Source organism: Mixophyes fleayi, chromosome 6 (genome assembly GCF_038048845.1).
Source record: "Mixophyes fleayi isolate aMixFle1 chromosome 6, aMixFle1.hap1, whole genome shotgun sequence".
Taxonomy (NCBI): domain Eukaryota; kingdom Metazoa; phylum Chordata; class Amphibia; order Anura; family Limnodynastidae; genus Mixophyes; species Mixophyes fleayi.
The window spans coordinates 144,026,564-144,047,373 of NC_134407.1; the positions used below are offsets into that span (position 1 = coordinate 144,026,564).

At 43.0% G+C, this 20,810-nt stretch overlaps 1 protein-coding gene across 1 annotated transcript; it reads left to right on the forward strand.

The window, feature by feature from the left end:
* The first annotated feature begins 210 nt into the window (after positions 1 to 210).
* Positions 211 to 18,948, forward strand: SRMS (src-related kinase lacking C-terminal regulatory tyrosine and N-terminal myristylation sites). Its single transcript, XM_075176683.1, has 8 exons — positions 211 to 748; positions 2,347 to 2,468; positions 5,440 to 5,606; positions 6,725 to 6,866; positions 6,951 to 7,109; positions 11,361 to 11,542; positions 15,838 to 15,994; positions 17,780 to 18,948. Exons 1-8 carry the CDS (start codon positions 345 to 347, stop codon positions 17,959 to 17,961), a joined length of 1,515 nt encoding a protein of 504 aa, XP_075032784.1. The 5' UTR covers positions 211 to 344; the 3' UTR covers positions 17,962 to 18,948.
* Positions 18,949 to 20,810: the final 1,862 nt, after the last annotated feature.

Here is a 20,810-nt window from a genome sequence, read left to right on the forward strand (position 1 = left end):
AAACAAATGTACTAGGTGAAAAGCATGACAAGAATTAGGAAATACTGATTTTTATTTGGCTATTCCTGCCACCTGTGGATTTGTTCCAGGATGCCCACTCCACTTCTGCCCGGGAAGAATTGCCCAGTTTTGCAGATACTGGTTTGTTCACATTCTTTTCAAAAAACTTCCTGGTTGTAGTTAGTTTTGTTTCTGAAGGTTCAGGTGATCAGGAAGTGAACAGAAAAATAACTGCACTGATAGAAATCAGAGAGAAACAGAAAGCCAAGTGACAAAGTACAGCATGCCTGCAGACAGGTGACCAGTAACCAGACGGGTAAAGCTGGCACAGACCTTACCACAGGATGGAGGCTTTCTTTAGGGAACAGCTGAGCTGTTTGGGGTGTCTGTGGGACAAGATCTGGCCTCATTCACAGCTAAGCAGGCAACAAACTGTGTCTACTATACACCAATCTGCATCTACCAGTCTGCCAAACATCGACATAGTGACTGCTCTCTATGACTTTGATGCCAGGGACATAAATGAACTGAGTGTGAAAGAAGGGGAAGAACTCTGCAAAGTCAGAGATGAAGGAGATTATATCATGGCCAGGAAAATGACAGGGACCATGGACATGGGGCTCGTCCCAACAAATTATGTGACTCTATCAAGTTTTTCCTCCAGTCTCACGGTCTCAGACAGTCCCACATCAGCCACGTTTTCTGGTCTCCCAATCAGTTCTGGTCTTCAAAACATGAACAACGAGCCGTAAGTACCCAGTTTACAAAAACTTGAACACTAAACCGATTAATTTATTTTGTGACTGCAATTGGGTTGATATCTCTGTGTATTCCAGCTGAAGAACCCCATTTCCTAAAGAAAAATCTCTGTCTTTTTACCCCCTAAGTAATTTGTGATTTTTAGTGGTGTGGGGTATTCCTGAATGTTGAACCACCTGGCACCACCTTTTATAAAAATACTACCATAATAAGATTAATGTGGCATACATATACAAACTTCCATACTGAACATGAGTTCCAAAATGCTTTAGGATGTAGATTTGTGTGTATCATATGCCTGGAGAGGAGAGACTGGTGCAGACAAGTGTAAGTTTAGTACAGTAAGGGCATGTTTACATAATAAGACTTGGGTTCATCACCAGATACAATTCTCATGAGTGTATCAATTCACACCCATGTATTTGGAAGACCCATTTGTCATTTGCATTTGGACTACTGCAGAAAAGAAGATTCTTATTGGATTTATAAAATGATAAACGATAGATGTGGGGGATATTTTACATTTTATATGGAAAATATGACTTTCACATTTATTAATAACATTGTCAAGACACTACTCTCTGTATATGACACTTTATTATATTATATTGTATACAAATCGGGTAATGTGACTTTTTCTACTAACACGCATAACTTCAATATCGTTGAGTGGAAGTATAAGCAATTGTATGCCTGACATAGAAGGTTGAGTTGGACTTGAGATATGTGCGAGCAGGGGCTGGCTGGCAAATTGTAGCCTGGGGGTTGAGACTTGGCTCAGCAACCTATTAGAAGCATTTCCATGGGAAAAAAATGCAGGTATTCCAGTGACCGAGCCAAAAGCAGCCCACTATGGAACCGGCAGAAGCCCCCTTGCCCAGCCAGTCCCTGTGTGTGACTCAACATACAGACATAAGTATGCATTTTTTTGTAGCAGAATAATTATAGGATCGTTTGGGGGCGCAAAATGCAGGGTGTAGGAACATGGAGGGGAGTGATAAAGATACTTTCACCAATGATCTTTTTGCGTTGGCTTATAATTGCTGACCGAAGTAATCAAGGCGTACGTTGCAAAATATAAAAGCTGAAATTAACGAAAGGCTCCTCCTAGACTGGAAGTACGTTGCACATTGACATTGTTTCTCTTTTCACCATGCTCATTTTAGGTAGATCCACAAACTTGCAAAAGTAGAAGCATCGCCCCTTATATGGAGACTGTTCAGAGAACTGAAAATTGTTCGTGCATTTTGAAATGCTATTGGAAAACAAATAGGCGCATTTGCACAGTAACAAGGCCGTTCCATATTTTTTGTGGTTTTTAAATTATATGATGTAACACTTAATAAATAATACAAAATACTTAGGAGATGCTATTCCTGACTGTTAAGTGGTATTACTGTTCCCATTTAAAGCTATGAAAAGGTATCCTTAATATATTCATGATCTAGAAACTCCTATTTATCTATTACAATATTGGATAACATCCAGGCTGGAATACTTCCTTTTTTCATTTTTTGCTTTCTTCTTTAGTACAGTCTTTGTTTGTCATTTGCTGGCTCTCACTTAACTTCTGCATGTTTGTTACAGCTGGTACATAGAAGTATCTAATCGTTATGAAGCAGAGAGGCTTCTACTGACTCCACCTAATGCCAGTGGTTCCTACCTGGTGCGGCCCAGCGATACCAACCCTGGACAATATTCATTATCAGGTAATGAGTGAAAAGCTTCCTTACAATGAGAACCGTAGCACCTACAAGGCTGCAGAAAGATAACACCCACACAAAAAGCTTCTGGAGTATCGAGTCTCTGTGATGTCAATGATTTCTAGAGAATTTACAGCCGGCATTTTCATGACTATTGGTTAACCCACAACATGACTGCTTACTCCCTTGTGTAACCGACAAGTATGCTTTATTTCTGGCTAACCTTTCAAATTGTGGTCCACACTATTGCCATTTTCTCCTTCTGCCCTCTAAATAGCAGAACACTGATGTCTGATTGCTGAGATGCCCTTTGTCATTCACAAAATGTGTATTTTCCATGTCCAAGTGCACTTTGCCCCCTAAGCCAAGTGATCTGGAAATGATAGTGTTAAAATATTTAATTTCTCAGAAATATCCTAGAGATTGTGAATGGAACCCTTCAGAGTGGAAACCTCCATAAAGTAATCTTTTAACTCTTTCTTATCTGGATAACTCAGCATAGAGGGAATATTGCCTAAGTGGGACTGGTGATGGGCATATCAAGAGTTTGGTGGTCAACTTTGTGAGATGACTTAACCTAAATAAATAATAAACTTGGCTAGTAACTCTATTTCTGTAATCAATTAAATATTTGCTTTGATCAAATGCCCCATACGTTTTTTTTATAGTGAAATAGTACAAGTTAAAGGAAAATGTGCTTTTTCACACTTTGTAGAAATGGTGGCATTCCAGTTGCCTTTTAATATATTTGAAGAGATCTGGGGGTTATATTTACAGGTGCAGGTTTGAAAAAGTGGAGATGTTGCCTATAGCAACCAATCAGATTCTAGCTTTCATTTATTTAGTGCTTTCTACAAAATGACAGCTATAATCTGATTGGTTGCTATAGGCAGCATCTTCACTTTTTCAAACCCACAGTTTAATAAATATACCCCTGGTTTCTGAATAATTAATAATTTCTCATATGTATCACAACCCTCACTAGCTACAAAACACGAGTAATAAAAGTCTAAAGGTCTGCACTTTCTTTGCATTAAATCTCTCTTACGCAGAAAAGGTGTGTGGGTCTGTTATATGTCTTGTTCTGATTCTAATCTATGCAAATATCAGAAGACACAGGTGCCAATCTGAGCCTCTCTTCATTGTATATAGTGGTACATATCTAACGTGTTTCTAAATGAAACAAAGTGCATGTACCCAACTTGTTTTTGCTTGCAATGCTATCTTGGGATTAATTTGCACTATAGCATACCCCTCAACAGTTCTGTTTCTGGTCAGGCAATCCGTTGGTTGAAAATGAGCAAAGCACCATAATCTGTCAAGGGAATATTGCAATTTTGGGTTCTGCTATAGGTGGATTGAGAAGAGTCCTTGATGATAGGGGGTGTGACTAGAGCCCTATCTGTGTGGAGTTTGTATGTGCTCCCTGTGATTGGGTTTCCTCCCACAGTCCAATGAAATACATGGTAGGTTAATTGGCTACATATTAAAATATTTGTGTGATAGGGAACTTAGACTGTAAGCTCTAATGGGGCAACGACTGATGTGAAAGGCAAATTATTATCTGTACAGTGCTGTAACCCCTATTCTCTCTGTAACTGCTTACTAATTTCTCCGATCAGCCACAGCAATAAAACCAGTGACTAGTGTAGTGAGTAACATTGATAATCTTGTTAGACTGGCACCTGTCAAGGGGTGGGATATGTTAGGCAGCATGTGAACAGTCAGAGATGTTTTGACAGCACAAGTTGGACCTACACAATATTAGGCAGGTGGTTTTAATATTGGGGCTGATCGGTGTATGTTTTGTAGTGGAGTGTACTTACCTCTCCTGCAGTTGCTGGTGGGCCAAATGTATTTAGTGCTCTGTTTATGCCCTAAAAGGAGAATCATTTTGCCGATATCATAAATTTTGAAAACAGTAGATTGGAAAAAAATATCTCCTTAAACTCAGTAACATTAGATGTGTGATGCTGTGGAGGCGGCCGGCCACAGAAAAAGAGACTCGGGGGTATATTTACTAAACTGCAGGTTTGCAAAAGTGGAGATGCTCTGTACAGCACTACAGAATCAGTGGCGCTATATAAATAAATGGTGATGATGATGACGATGTTGTTGCCTATAGCAACCAATCAGCTATCATCATCATCATCATCAACATTTATTTATATAGCGCCACTGATTCCGCAGCGCTGTACAGAGAACTCATTCACATCAGTCCCATTGGGGCTTACAGTCTAAATTCCCTAATACACACACACACACACACACACACACACACACACACACACACACACACTAGGGTAAATTTTGATAGCAGCCAATTAACCTACCAGTATGTTTTGGGCAGCTAAAATCTGATTGGTTGCTATAGGCAACATCTCCACTTTTCCAAACCCGCAGTTTAGTAAATCTAGCCCTCGGTCTTTATAGCAAAATGTTACATATAGGATATGTGCTGTACAGTGGTCGAAGTAGGGTGGTTTACGGCATACTCTCCCGGGAGTCCGTGAGACACACCCAGAATTCGGGAGTCTCCCAGACACTCCGGGAGAGTTGGCAAGTATGGTTTACGGTGGTATGCTATACTTTCACATTACCTACTGCTTTCATTGTAAAACTATTACATTTCATTCACTCACTTTTCAATAACGCCCCTTCTAAATTTCCACTCTGGCCACTGGTGCTGTATATATGTAATGTAGACCTTTATGGTCTATTTTGTATGTTCAACACCCTCAAAAATAAAGTCCACCAGATGTGAACTTAGCATTTAAATGATTTATCTATAAATGGGAGGGGGAAGTGGTGAAGTGGGCGGAGCTATAACATATGCGTTCTTGTCTGAAATAACCTATAAACACATTTTTTTGTTTTGCAAAATTAAAAATACATATCAGGTGCTCTCCCTTCTCCTTCCAAGAAAAAGAAATGGATACTAGCTGCTGTTCCAATATTCTGTGGTTGTTTCTTACAGTGCGCAATGAAAATAAAGTCACTCATTTCCGCATCAATGTAGACTCAAAGGGAGAATATTACCTACAGAATGGGAGAACTTTCAGCACCATTCAGGAACTACTCATTTTCCATAAAACAAACTGGAAGCTTCTCAAGGGCCCTTTGCTCCAGCCTTGTGTGACGGAGGTAAGATGTACTGTATAACGTATATAAACATTGGAGGCAGTTAGTGTGAGATAAACTAACACAGGGAACAATGTCCAACAGTTGTACGATGATGATTTGTAAGCTTTTGTCAGTAGGTGTTGACTTAAGGTGTGTGTAACTCACAATTTACAGCTTTATAGTATTCATAACGAAATATGGAACATGGAGACTGTATGTTAAAGAGACGGTAGACCACATTAGTTTCTTTTTTACAGGTCCAGGTCATTAATTGGTAATAAGAATGATTTGCAATGTATTATTAACTAACACAAGTTAAATGGTGCAGGTGCTGTTGGTACAAGAACTGATCTAATCCCTGACTAGGATCCATAACAAGTGATTCTCATCTATTAGACACTATTGCCCAGATGTCTGTTTAAACCACTGAACATGTAAGATGCTCTTCTCTTTCTCGTCTAGAACCTCGGTTTAACAACTAAAGAAGAAATATACTGCAGCAGACTTCCTTTTTAAAACAAGCTCTTTATAGCTGCTCCATAAAAAATATACAAATCAGCAGCAGGTTTTGCGTTATGGGAATGCCTTAACAAACCTTGCACAAATGTTGTTATTCATGTACTTGTTTCACTTTCTATGTCAACGATGGGCAACCTGATCCGACTTTCAAAGGGGCCACACATTACCCTTAATCACAGTAATTAAAAAAAAGTCTTAAAATGATCTCTGCACTCCCACATCACTCATTCCAAAATGCCCACATATGCACCTCAAGCCTTCCACATGCCTCATAGACCCCCTACTTACTCCATAATGTCCCACATGTCTTCAGACCGCCACTTACTGCAAAATGTTCCCACATTCCACTCAAACCTCCCACTTACCTAGTCACTGAGTCCGGAGCCTGCAGAGGAAGGGGGAAGTCCATGTGGTGCAAGACTGCAGTGCGCTTTCTCCTCATCCGATTTGATGCTCTGTGTGATCTTCCAGCGTGGTGTCACAAGATGTACATTTTTAAAGTATCTTGCCTGGAAGTGATCAGTTTTGCGGCATCTTTGCTCACCTGCACCAAATTTTGAACTTGTCTTGTGATTATATGTAACTGTCTCATTTCAAGCTATCATTCTTTTCTCTTATAGGCCCTTGATACAGTTGATAACTGGGAGAGGCCACGTTCAGAGTTCAAGCTAACTAAGAAGTTAGGGGAAGGATTTTTTGGAGAAGTCTATAAAGGCATCTGGAATGATCAGGAAGAAGTAGCAATAAAAACATTTAAACAAGGTTTGTCCTAAAAGAGTTGTGGGATTTAGTAGCAGAGTGAACGGTGGTTATGGTCATTTTAATGTTATGTTCTTGATCCCACAGATAGCCTTAACAGGAGTGACTTTGAGAAAGAGTTGAACGCTTTGAAATGCCTGTGTCACAGGAACCTCATCCAGCTGCTGGCAGTCTGCTCAATCGGAGAGCCTGTCTATATGGTTACTGAGCTCATGAACAATGGAAACTTAAATGACTACTTAAAAAGTAAGTAAAGGTGCTATAATGTTCTCTAACATTATGAATTAGGTCCTACTTGCCAACTTTTATAACTTCTTTCCGGGAGATCCTGAAGGGAAGGTCACCAGTGTCATTGTGGCCCCGTCCCCTGCTGGCAAATGCCCCAAATAGAGGCATTGCATTTTTGGGGTGGGGTTTAATGATGTGATTTTAAGCCCCACGTCCACCGTAGTCCGGGAATATGCCTACTCTTCTGGGAGTTCAGAAGGGTTCCTCAAAATTCGGGAGCTTCCCTGAAATTCCGGGAGAGTAGGCAAGTATGAATTGGTGAATGTAGCCCCCTGTTAACATAAATAATCTTAATGGTGGAGAATTCCCCATGATGACAAGGAAACTGGAGCTGCATTCAGATTTTCTAATTAGCAGGGAAATAAAACTATACATCCAACATGTGAGTAATTCTAGTTCATGATTAATTTAAAATAAATGAAACAAGTAATGACTTTAGCCAGTAGATGGCAGTAGAACCATATCTAACATACAAATATCTTAAGACTATAAAAGGACAATGGACAGGTAAGTTGAAACCTATGGAGGAGCTGGAGCCAGCTGGTACAAACAATTAGAAATAATTATTGTGTTCATTTCAATGATATCAAGCATTCTTTGAATAAGAAGATAAAAGTATTATGGGCGTGCTACCTTTATTGGCTAACCAAAAAATATAATTATCCTATTTGCTAGCTTTCAGAGCACAGATGCCCCTTCATCAGGCAAAAGTTGTGCCTTTCTTTTCAGTCATTTATCAAACTTGCCTGATGAAGGGGCATCTGTGCTCTGTAAGCTAGCAAATAGGATAATTATATTTTTTGGTTAGCCAATAAAAGTATCACACCTATAATACTTTTGTCTTTTTAGACATGAAAGTATTTAACATCACATACATTTTTTTCTGGTTAACACAGTACTGCAATAATAATAAAAAATATTTTTTGATGCACATTTTGAATAAGGAGAAAAAGGTTAAAATATACCAATATATATGTATAGTTTTCAGTAATAGTAATCATAATAACGAGGTACACCTGACCTGTCCAGCTACTTCTATAAGAAGCAAAATGTTGCACTCATGCAGACATCACCATCTTGACCCATAAATCTGTGCATTTCCCAGAATAAACTGATTCATTTATGCAAAATGGACACATAAACCATAAAAGTATATATATATATATATATATATATATATATATATATATATATATATATATACACACACATACACATTTCAGGGAACAGGGGGGCAGAGTGAGAGACATGGATGGGGGGCAGAGTGAGAGAGACATGGATGGGGGGCAGAGTGAGAGAGACATGGATGGGGGCAGAGTGAGAGAGACATGGAAGGGGGGCAGAGTGAGAGACATGGAGGGGGGCAAAGTGAGAGAGACAGGGATGGGGGGCAGAGTGAGAGACATGGAGGGGGGCAGAGTGAGAGAGACAGGGATGGGGGGCAGAGTGAGAGACATGGATGGGGGGCAGAGTGAGAGAGACATGGATGGGGGGCAGAGTGAGAGAGACATGGAAGGGGGGCAGAGTGAGAGACATGGAGGGGGGCAGAGTGAGAGAGACATGGAAGGGGGGCAGAGTGAGAGACATGGAGGGGGGCAGAGTGAGAGAGACAGGGATGGGGGGCAGAGTGAGAGACATGGATGGGGGACAGAGTGAGAGAGACATGGATGGGGGGCATAGTGAGAGAGACATGGAAGGGGGGCAGAGTGAGAGACATGGAGGGGGGCAGAGTGAGAGAGACATGGATGGGGGGCAGAGTGAGAGAGACATGGATGGGGGGCAGAGTGAGAGACATGGATGGGGGCCAGAGTGAGAGACATGGATGGGGGACAGAGTGAGAGAGACATGGAGGGGGGCAGAGTGAGAGAGACATGGGGGGGCAGAGTGAGAGACATGGAGGGGGCAGAGTGAGAGAGACATGGAAGGGGGGCAGAGTGAGAGAGACATGGATGGGGGACAGAGTGATAGAGACATGGATGGGGGCAGAGTGAGAGAGACATGGGGGGCAGAGTGAGAGAGACATGGATGGGGGACAGAGTGAGAGAGACATAGATGGGGAGCAGAGTGAGAGAGACATGGAGGGGGGCAGAGTGAGAAAGACATGGAGGGGGGCAGAGTGAGAGAGACATGGGGGGGCAGAGTGAGAGAGACATAGAGGGGGGCAGAGTGAGAGAGACATGGAGGGGGGCAGAGTGAGAGAGACATGGAGGGGGGCAGAGTGAGAGAGACATGGGGGCAGAGTGAGAGAGACATAGAGGGGGGCAGAGTGAGAGAGACATGGGGGGGGCAGAGTGAGAGAGACTGGGGGGGCAGGGTGAGAGAGACATGGAATGGGGGCAGAGTGAGGGAGACATGGATGGGGGGCAGAGTGAGAGAGACATGGATGGGGGCAGAGTGAGAGAGACATGGATGGGGGGCAGAGTGAAAGAGACATAGAGGGGGGCAGAGTGAGAGAGACATGGAAGGGGGGCAGAGTGTGAGAGACATGGATGGGGGGCAGAGTGAGAGAGACATGGATGGGGGCAGAGTGAAAGAGACATAGAGGGGGGCAGAGTGAGAGAGACATGGATGGGGGGCAGAGTGAGAGAGACATGGATGGGGGGCAGAGTGAAAGAGACATAGAGGGGGGCAGAGTGAGAGAGATATGGATGGGGCAGAATGAGAGAGACATGGAGGGGGGCAGAGTTAGAGACATAGAGGGAGGCAGAGTGAGAGACATGGATGGGGGGCAGAGTGAGAAAGACATGGAGAGTGGCAGAGTGAGAGAGACATGGGGGGGCAGAGTGAGAGACATGGAGGGGGGCAGAGTGAGAGAGACATGGGGGGGCAGAGTGAGAGAGACATGGAGGGAGGCAGAGTGAGAGAGACATGGGAGGCAGAGTGAGAGAGACATGGAGGGGGGCAGAGTGAGAGAGACATGGGGGGGCAGAGTGAGAGAGACATGGAGGGGGCAGAGTGAGAGAGACATGGGGGGGCAGAGTGAGAGAGACTGGGGGGGCAGAGTGAGAGAGACATGGAATGGGGGCAGAGTGAGGGAGACATGGATGGGGGGCAGAGTGAGAGAGACATGGATGGGGGCAGAGTGAGAGAGACATGGATGGGGGGCAGAGTGAAAGAGACATAGAGGGGGGCAGAGTGAGAGAGACATGGAAGGGGGGCAGAGTGAGAGAGACATGGATGGGGCAGAGTGAGAGAGACATGGATGGGGGCAGAGTGAAAGAGACATAGAGGGGGCAGAGTGAGAGAGACATGGATGGGGGGCAGAGTGAGAGAGACATGGATGGGGGGCAGAGTGAAAGAGACATAGAGGGGGGCAGAGTGAGAGAGACATGGATGGGGGCAAAATGAGAGAGACATGGAGGGGGGCAGAGTTAGAGACATGGAGGGAGGCAGAGTGAGAGACATGGATGGGGGGCAGAGTGAGAAAGACATGGAGAGTGGCAGAGTGAGAGAGACATGGGGGGGCAGAGTGAGAGACATGGAGGGGGGCAGAGTGAGAGAGACATGGGGGGGCAGAGTGAGAGAGACATGGAGGGGGGCAGAGTGAGAGAGACATGGGAGGCAGAGTGAGAGAGACATGGAGGGGGGCAGAGTGAGAGAGACATGGGGGGCAGAGTGAGAGAGACTTGGAGGGGGGCAGAGTGAGAGAGACATGGAGGGGGGCAGAGTGAGAGAGACATGGATGGGGGGCAGAGTGAGAGAGACATGGAGGGGGGCAGAGTGAGAGACATGGAGGGGGCAGAGTGAGAGAGACATGGGGGGGCAGAGTGAGAGAGACATGGAGGGGAGCAGAGTGAGAGAGACATGGGGGGGCAGAGTGAGAGAGACATGGAGGGGGGCAGAGTGAGAGAGACATGGGGGGGCAGAGTGAGAGAGACATGGAGGGGGGCAGAGTGAGAGAGACATGGGGGGCAGAGTGAGAGAGACATGGAGGGGGGCAGAGTGAGAGAGACAATTTTTTTATCAAAGTGTCCGAGTTCTTAAAAATAACCACCGGTTTATCAGACTGTAGAGATCCTAATACACTATCAAATTTTAACAATAGAAAATTCTTATCAATTTTGTTCTTAACTTGATGTATGAGTTGTATTTTGATACTAGACTAGAAAGATTTGTCAGATTGATTCTTGGAACGAAATGGGAACAGATCATAATGTTTCTTCTTACGTCTTGTGTCAGAAATGACCTAATTTCCTCATCTCTCTGCAGGTACTGAAGGCAGTGAGCTTGCAAATGCAGATTTTATTCACATAATTTGTCAAGTGGCAGATGGTATGGAGTATCTGGAAAAAAAACAAGTGGTGCACAGAGATCTGGCCACACGAAATGTCCTGGTGGGAGAAAACCTTATCTGTAAGATTGCTGATTTTGGATTGGCCCGTTTGCTTAAGGTTGGCTACAAACCACTATACTCTCAGTGTGTAGCTCGATGTCCTCTCAGTATGTCATCCTCTCTCCTCTCTGTATGTAACTCGCTGTCCTCTCAGTGTGCAAGCCGCTGTCCTCTCAGTGTGTAACCCACTGTCCTCTCAGTGTGTAACCCGCTGTCCTCTCAGTGTGTAACCCGCTGTCCTCTCAGTGTGCAAGCTCCTGGCCTCTCAGTGTGCAAGTTGCTGCCCTCTCAGTGTGCAATCCTCTGTCCTCTCAATGTGCAAGCTCCTGTCCTCTCAGTGTGAAAGTTGCTGTCCTCTCAGTGTGTAACCCCGCTGTCCTCTCAGTGTGTAACTTGCTGTCCTCTCAGTGTGCAATCCTCTGTCCTCTCAATGTGCAACCTGCTGTCCTCTCAGTGTGTAACCCGCTTTCCTCTCAGTGTGTAACTTGCTGTCCTCTCAGTGTGTAACTCACTCTCCATTCAATATGTAACCCACAGTACTCTAGGGGGTAAATGTATCAAGCTGCGAGTTTGCAACTCCAGCGATTTTCTCAGGAGAGTTGAAACTAGCCGATGTATGAAGCTGAGTTTTCATACAAAATCGCCAGAGTTCTGCTTCTGTCAAAATCGCTACTTGCAAAATCGCCAGAGATCAAACTCACCACTGTTTGCCACTGCAGCTATACAAGTCTACAATGTATGAAGCTGCGAGTTAGCAAACTCAGGAGAGTTTGCTTCTAAACACGTCAGATACAACACGCTGCTTGATAGCAGCGTGTTGTATCAACACATTACTGTTACACTGCCCTGGCAGTGTTAAAATGTTAAAGAACAGATAAAAGTTTTTTTTTAAAAAAAGCGTGGGGCCCCCCGCTATTTATGCTTAACCCTAGTGCTGCCTGACTAGTGCTGGTAAAGTGAAAATCGGGGTAAAATTTTGCGTACGGTTCCCCCGATTTTCACTTTACCAGCACTAGGCAAACCAGCCAGGGTTGGCGGCACTATAGCAGGGGGACGCGCGGCAGGGGTCCCCCTGCCATAATGACTAACCAACCCTAGACTGTTCAGCACTGGGCTGGTTCTTTCTAGGGGGGGGGCCCACTAGTTTTTTTCAGCGGACCCCACTCCCTAGGGAATCCAGCCCAGCGCTGAACAGTCTAGGGTTGGTTAGTCATTATGGCAGGGGGACCCCTGCCGCGTGTCCCCCTGCTATAGTGCCGCCAACCCTGGCTGGTTTGCCTAGTGCTGGTAAAGTGAAAATCGGGGGAACCCCACGCAAAATTTTTCCCCGATTTTCACGGGACCAGCACTAGTCAGGCAGCACTAGGGTTAAGCATAAATAGCGGGGGGACCCCACACTTTTTTTTTTAAAAACTTTTATCTGTTCTTTAACATTTTAACAACAGCCGGAGCTCTGGCAGCTGTATGACAGGTCAGTGTAACAGTGATGTGTTTACAACTCACTGTTACAACACAGGAGAGTTTGCCAAACACAGGAGAGTTAGATAAACTCGGGGGTGTTTACATCGCTCAAAATCGCCAGAGATGACCAGCGATTTTGAACATGAGTGTCAAAATCGCAGCTTGATACATTTCCAGTTTTTTTTTTAAAAATCGCGATTTGCCGCGATTTAAACACGCTGGCAAACTCCCACTTTGATACATTTACCCTTAGGTGTATAATCCATCATCCTTCCACTATCCTCTCCCGGTGTGCCCCCCTTTCAGCAGATTACACATTGTCCTCTCAGTATGTAAACCACAGTCCTCTAGGTGTATAATCAATCATCCTTCCACTGTCCCCCTTTCAGCAGATTACACATTGTCCTCTCAGTATGTAACCCACTGTCTACTAGGTGTATAACTCAACATCGTCTCATTGTATAGAGATTAAAAGATGATCATCTAGCACTTGATTCCAATAAATCATATTTATCATACAAAATATATATAAACGGATACTGTATATATACTTGAAATAAAGATTTATGGATTATTATAGCAATGTAAAGTCTATAATTTATTTGAAATCCACTTAAAATTAGCACTCCTTAAGACCTGCTACACCAGTACCAATATAATATTCTACTGAGTAATATGAAAACAGCATATCACTATATAATGTCTTCCAGGACCGCAATGTTAATTCCAAATTGTAAACACATGTTCTATTTTATATGTTGCAATATCATACAATAACCAGCAAGTATTAGCACAAAGTCAGTCTGTCTCCAAAAAACATCATAGCTGAAGGGTGTAATATAAATCAGCTAAGACAAATAATCGCAGTTCCATTAAGAAAATGCACAGTTCATAAGTGTCTAAACTCTCACTGTATGTCCCACTGTCCTCTCATCGTATGTCTTCCTCTTATCTTGTTGTCCATCCCACTCTCTTCTTGCCATGTGTCCCACTCTCCTCTCAGTGTGTAATTCATTGTCCTCTTTCAGTGTGTAACTCAATCTCTTCTCAGTGCATAACTCTATCTCCTCTCAGTGCATAACTCTCTCTCCTCTCAGTGCGTAACTTACTCTACTCTCAGTGCGTAACTCACTCTACTCTCAGTGTGTAACCACTCTCTGCTCATTGTGTAACCCGCTGTCATCTTTGTGTGTAACCCACTCTCCTCTCCGTGTGTAACTCACTCTCCTCTCCGTGTGGAACCCACTCTCCTCTCAGTGTGTAACTCACTCTCCTCTCCGTGGGTAACCCACTCTCCTCTCCGTGGGTAACCCACTCTCCTCTCAGTGTGTAACTCACTCTCCTCTATGTGGGTAACCCACTCTCCTCTCAGTGGGTAACCCACTCGCCTCTCAGTGCGTAACCCACTCTCCTCTCAGTGCGTAACCCACTCTCCTCTCAGTGGGTAACCCACTCTCCTCTCAGTGGGTAACCCAGTCTCCTCTCAGTGGGTAACCCAGTCTCCTCTCAGTGGGTAACTCACTCTCTTCTCAGTGTGTAACTCACTCTCCTCTCCGTGTGTAACCCACTCTCCTCTCAGTGTGTAACTCACTCACCTCTCAGTGCGTAACTCATTTTCCTCTCAGTGCGTAACTCACTTTCCTCTCAGTGGGTAACCCAGTCTCCTCTCCGTGTGTAACCCACTCTCCTCTCCGTGTGTAACTCACTCTCCTCTCCGTGTGTAACTCACTCTCCTCTCTGTGTGTAACCCACTCTCCTCTCAGTGGGTAACCCACTCTCCTCTCAGTGGGTAACCCAGTCTCCTCTCCGTGTGTAACCCACTCTCCTCTCAGTGGGTAACTCACTCTCCTCTGAGGGGTAACTCACTCTCCTCTCAGTGCGTAACTCAGTCTCCTCTCAGTGTGTAACTCACTCTCCTCTCAGTGCGTAACCCACTCTCCTCTCCGTGTGTAACCCACTCTCCTCTTAGTGTGTAACCCACTCTCCTCTCAGTGGGTAACCCACTCTCCTCTCAGTGGGTAACCCACTCTCCTCTCAGTGGGTAACCCAGTCTCCTCTCCGTGTGTAACCCACTCTCCTCTCAGTGGGTAACCCACTCTCCTCTCAGTGGGTAACCCACTCGCCTCTCAGTGCGTAACCCACTCTCCTCTCAGTGCGTAACCCACTCTCCTCTCAGTGGGTAACCCACTCTCCTCTCAGTGGGTAACCCAGTCTCCTCTCAGTGGGTAACCCAGTCTCCTCTCAGTGGGTAACCCACTCTCCTCTCAGTGGGTAACCCACTCTCCTCTCAGTGCGTAACCCACTCTCCTCTCAGTGCGTAACTCACTCTCCTCTCAGTGCGTAACCCACTCGCCTCTCAGTGCGTAACTCACTCTCCTTTGAGTGCGTAACTCACTCGCCTCTCACCATGTGACTTTCTCTTCTCTCAAAAATCTTGAAAATATGTTGGAATGGTAATTTTTAGCAAGCCATTATCTTGAAACCTGGATAAGTTTAAAAAAAAATATATATTTTTTACAACCTTTTGTTACATAAATTAAGATTATTTGGTACAAAATGATTAGTAATAATATATAGCACATTTCTACAATTATCTTATCATGAGGGGGCACTGTTATTATTTTTAGCTTGTAGACGATTTTTTACTTTACTTCAACAGAACAAATACTTTGATAGCTGGCCTTGCACTAATAAATGCGAATATCCAGAAAAATAAGTAGAGGTTTGTAGAGAACATAAAAGCTCAGGTTGGACAGGAATATTTCACAGCACCATCATCTAGCTAGGAGAATATTCAAAAGTACAATAAAACTTTTTTCACAAATTGCTTTCAGTATCATTAGTGACGTTTGAATTATGCCCCATTTTCATCTCATGTCTGCTTCATTTCAGGATGATCTTTATTCTCCAGAACACAACCACTCTATCCCAATAAGATGGACAGCACCAGAAGCTTTAGCGTACAGTAAATATTCAACCAAATCGGATGTGTGGTCATTTGGGATTGTGATTTATGAAATTTACACATTTGGTGATTTGCCATATAAAGGTAAGGATGCCTAATAGGGGTATAACTAAAACTTATGTATACACCCCATAACTGGCATAGTCGATATAACTAAGCATTATTTAGTGAGGAAGGGAAAAATAGAATAGTTCACACTGGAATAAATCATTACAAAGAAAAGATATAAGTTTTATTTATTCAGTCATGTTGGCCAATATTGAAAAATTTTGATCAATGTTTAAAGAAAGTATTCCGCGATACCCCTACTGGAAAAATGTAGAGTCTTCCACTGAGACCTCTTTCCTGTGCGTGATTTTGGTCCCTAGTGAAATCAGGCAGAAGGCCAGATTTCACAGTAGGCTGCATCAGAGGCTTTATTAGCTGTTGCCAAATCATCACCTTAATTTTGGTGAGATTCCCGATTCATGGATCTGAAAAGGGCAGAGCTTTCAGGGAAGTAGGAGAGGCTTCATCACAAAGTGACAACAGTTGAGCATACAGGGCAGGTTTTTGGTGAATTGTTGTCATAGATCATGTGGATCTGGGACTGTGCTTATTTTATGCTGATTTTGCCCGGATAATCATTTGAGGTATGCGTAGCTTCAGAAAGCCAATGTTTTAAGTCACAACATCTATAATTATTGAGCGTGTCTTTAAAGGGCAGTTGTGTCAGAGGTCTGCGTCTGGATCATCACTTATGTGACAAGCAGCAGGGCTGACAGAGGATCTGCTGCAACATACATTAAGATTGGACTCTCTGCCCAATTTCATCATGGATCCTAAAAGCGTTGAGCATTGGGATCCCAGGGTAGAGATCCCCGCAATGCCAGCAAAGGGGTTGGATTTTTTTTTTAAATATATAAAAAGCAGAAATTGACTTATCCTTTGCATTCCTTAATAAAATATAATGACAAGGGAGATATTTAAATAGTATGTTCTATATTAGAAATGTTTGCATGCATCCTAGTTCTCACATATTGGAAGTACATGTTTGCCTACTTTATCTATAAATATAAGGTGCTGTATTTAATGAGGTTCCCACCATCAGATTACCCCTGCATGCTTTTATAAATATATTGTTTTATGTTTCTGCTTCCTTTTCTCCCTTTCAGCACTGTATTTTTATCACTGAATACAGTTGTTTACTGTTGTTACTTTGTGTTGTACAACAATACTGGTGAGCTTTCTAAGCAGCGTTAGATACAATTGCTTCCACAAAGCAGCTTTGTGTTGTATTCCGAGGCAACATAAATCATCAGGTCTTCCTGATGATATAGATATGTGACTACAAATATGGAAGGAAGGAAAAGCAATATATTCACTGAAAGTTGCAGGAACCCATGTAGAAGATCTCTTTAAATAAATTGATTAGGATCAAGGTTTGATTGGGGTCTCCTTTAGGGTTTGTGTCAAGATTATAATTTATGTTAGTTGGCTAAAACTATAAATCAATGTGAAATTTCCCCCAAATGTTTTTTATTTTTACAGCAGAATAGGCCGTTTAGCAGAGGTGCAAAGTTCTGTTGATAAAATCTTCAAGGTCCAATTTTGCTTTGCTATTCTGCTAAATTACTTTCTGCTTTGTATTTGTGAAGTCACATTTGTTGAGTTTACGGTCTGTGAATAGAGAAAAGATGACAACAGTCTATTGATTTTGTTGTGTGGTGTGTTTGGGGCTGGTGTGAGGACTCTTATCTCCAAATTCCGCAGACAACCTAAGATCTGTCTGGTGGATCCCAGAGAGATCTTATGTTGGAGTTTGGTTATCTATTCTGACCTTCAACGGTTTACCAAATATTAGATCTGTTTTTATCCTGTTTTTGGCAGGTATGACTAACCAGGTTGTAATACCTAAAGTCACAAAAGGCTACAGACTGCCACAGCCTACTAACTGCAGTATGGAAATGTACAACTTGATGCTGATGAGCTGGATGGACAAACCCATGGAGCGACCAAGTTTCCATGAGCTAGTGGAGAAATTAACAGCTATTCAGAGGACGGTTCGATGAAGCGCTGACTGGTTCCCTGGCTACTAATCTGTGATGAGGATTATATTTGTAGAAAGCTTTACTTCTATTAAAATATGTGGAGTCTCACAAAGGAAAAAGATGAATGGACCTTTTTACTGGGACACCTTAGCATCACCAGACAGGAACTGAGCTGAATAATCAATTGGTGGATGCATAGGAATTTTGCTTCCCTTACAGTACAACTACAGCTTCATAAAGTTATGTCCTCTAGAAAAATATATTCTCTATTTTGAGAAAATTTGGGGATAAACCAATGACTGTGATGTGAGAACATGATTGCATAAAAAATCCATTCAGTTCAGTGTCCTCACCACAAAATTATTATTTTTTTCCATGCTGGGGACATGAATGTTTTTTTTTTTCAAAATATTTATAGGGAAATTAACTGAAATAGTGAAGTGACTGTTCTCACATAGCCCATTAATGCATTATTTAAATATAACCGGTTTGATCGCTGAAATGCCATTGATGGATTTCAGTAACTTGTAGCATCCTGTAAATGCCAATACTTTAGTGTCCTTGGATACAACCACTCTTCCAGCAAACAGGTTCAACTGTACCCAATGGCTACACACAGTGGAAGCAGCTATTTTATGGGCTAAACCAATATTTATGAAAATGCAGGGCATCAATTCATAAGGAACTAGTGACATCACTGAAGCACAGGACCTCCTGACTCAATTATGGCTCTTATCCCCAATGAATTGAATATTGGTTCAACACATAAAATGGCTGCCTCCACTTTGTGTAGCCATCTGTTGTACTTTACATTTCACTGCTTACTCTGAAATGTGGCATTCACAGCTCATCAATTAAACTGATATCCATTTTATACGAATCCCCCCCCCCTGCTGCTACCTGTGACTTGCCTCTGTATGATGGATCTGTATTTTATGTTACGATATTTTTGAATGCTGTGTTACCCTTCATCACTGTGAGTTGTAATAAATTTAATATTTAGACAAATATTTTCTTAAAAAGACTGCTTATTCAAGTTGGGATGGGCTCAGAATTTGTGGTATGTATATGAAGGAATTAAAGTGTACATATCAGTGTGACATAGAATTTTCTGTCACAGTAAGACACACTTATTTTCCAAGATGCAAATCTGGGCTGAAACCATCACAATTAATAACAAATTTATTTTTGTTATTAAACTTGCACAAGACAGATGAAAGCTAATTCCTTGTTTGATTGTCATGGTTTAAGTACATATTTGCACCTTTGAATAATGTTAGTCAATAACCCTTATGTATAAATGTTTTACATTTTTTCTAAATGCCCCTTAATTGTTTCTTCTACTATATTATTGGAAACTCTCCCTTACAGTACTGGCAGTCAATGGAAATAGGCAACAGACAGATTCCACAGTTACTCTATCTCTATTAGTTCAATGCACATACCTTCCCTGGGTTCTGATATGGATCTGATAGAGGCAGACAGTTTATGTGCAACACCAATATTCATACGAGTTCAGCTTACCTGTTATCTAGTAACCATAAAATGATGGTAATAAGTGTTGCATTGGAGGGTGAAGTGAAAAGATCATTGCGAAAGCTTTTTTCAGTTTAAAACTAGTGATGCTCATGCTCGGTTTTCTAAATACCGAGCCCCCCCTTCGAACATTGCAAATTCGAGCACCGAGTCGAACCGCGTCCTCGGAACTGAAATCAAATCCAAACGTCATTGTTGCATCGTCGGTTCTCACGTGTTTTGGATTCCATAAGTACCTCCCTCCCTGGAGATCCGGCATCATTTCTCTGACAGACATAGGAGGGATAGCAGCGTTCTTGGCAGTATCCAGTGCCATTGCTCAGCACCATTGCTCACACAGAAACAGGAGGAGTGGTAGTGTTCTTGTCAGTCTCCAGTGCCATTGCTCTGTGCCATTGCTCCCACAGAAACAGGAGGGGTGGCAGTGTTCTTTTCAGTCTTCAGTGACATTGTACAGTGCCATTGCTCACAACGAAACAGAAGGGGTAGCAGTGTTTTGTCACTCTACAGCCTCCAGTGCTATTGCTCACATGAAACAGAAGGGGTGGCAGTGTTCATATCACTCTCTAGTCTCCAGTGCCATTGCTCTGTGCCATTGCTCACACAAACAGGAGGGATGGTAGTGTTCTTGTCAGTCTCCAGTGACATTACTCTGCGTCATTGCTCACACAGAAACAGGAGGGTGGCAGTGTTCTTGTCAGTCTCCAGTGCAATTGCTAAGCACAATCGATATGGCAACCAGCTGCTGGCACCAGTCATGATGATACTAGTTGTGACGAAACAAATTTTGATAACACCTTAACCTGCCTGTCCCTGGTTTCTCACAAAATATTGATTATAGCATGTACTTTTTATAGCCCTTGCTTTTGTTCCCCAGCTCAACAGAGTCCAACTGCAGTGTCTAATTACATGTGGATAAGGGGACATTGTAGCTCACTGTAAATAAATATATTGTATATTGCATATTGTTGATATTGCAGTGAAGCTGTTATTCATTGAAGAAAGGGCCAAAAAAGTAGCAGCGCAACATCCAGCATAGATGGGGGACCCCATTATACCTCCAGGACCCAGAGCTGCAGCTGTCCCCCAGAGATGAATGGGTCTATTCGCCCTAGGAGGACCTCTACATGGTCTGGAATGAGGTCAGCAGCTGGAAAGGAGTTGACAAGCAAGAAAAGTTGGGAATTCTGTTTGATGTGTTTGTGCAATGTCAGGCAGAGGACAGATCCCGGAACATGTGAAATTGCCTGAGTGGAAGAAGGCACTGGACTGAACAGCCCATAAGATGTTATAATTGGGCCAAGAGATTGGAACGCTTAATTCATAGATTTCAA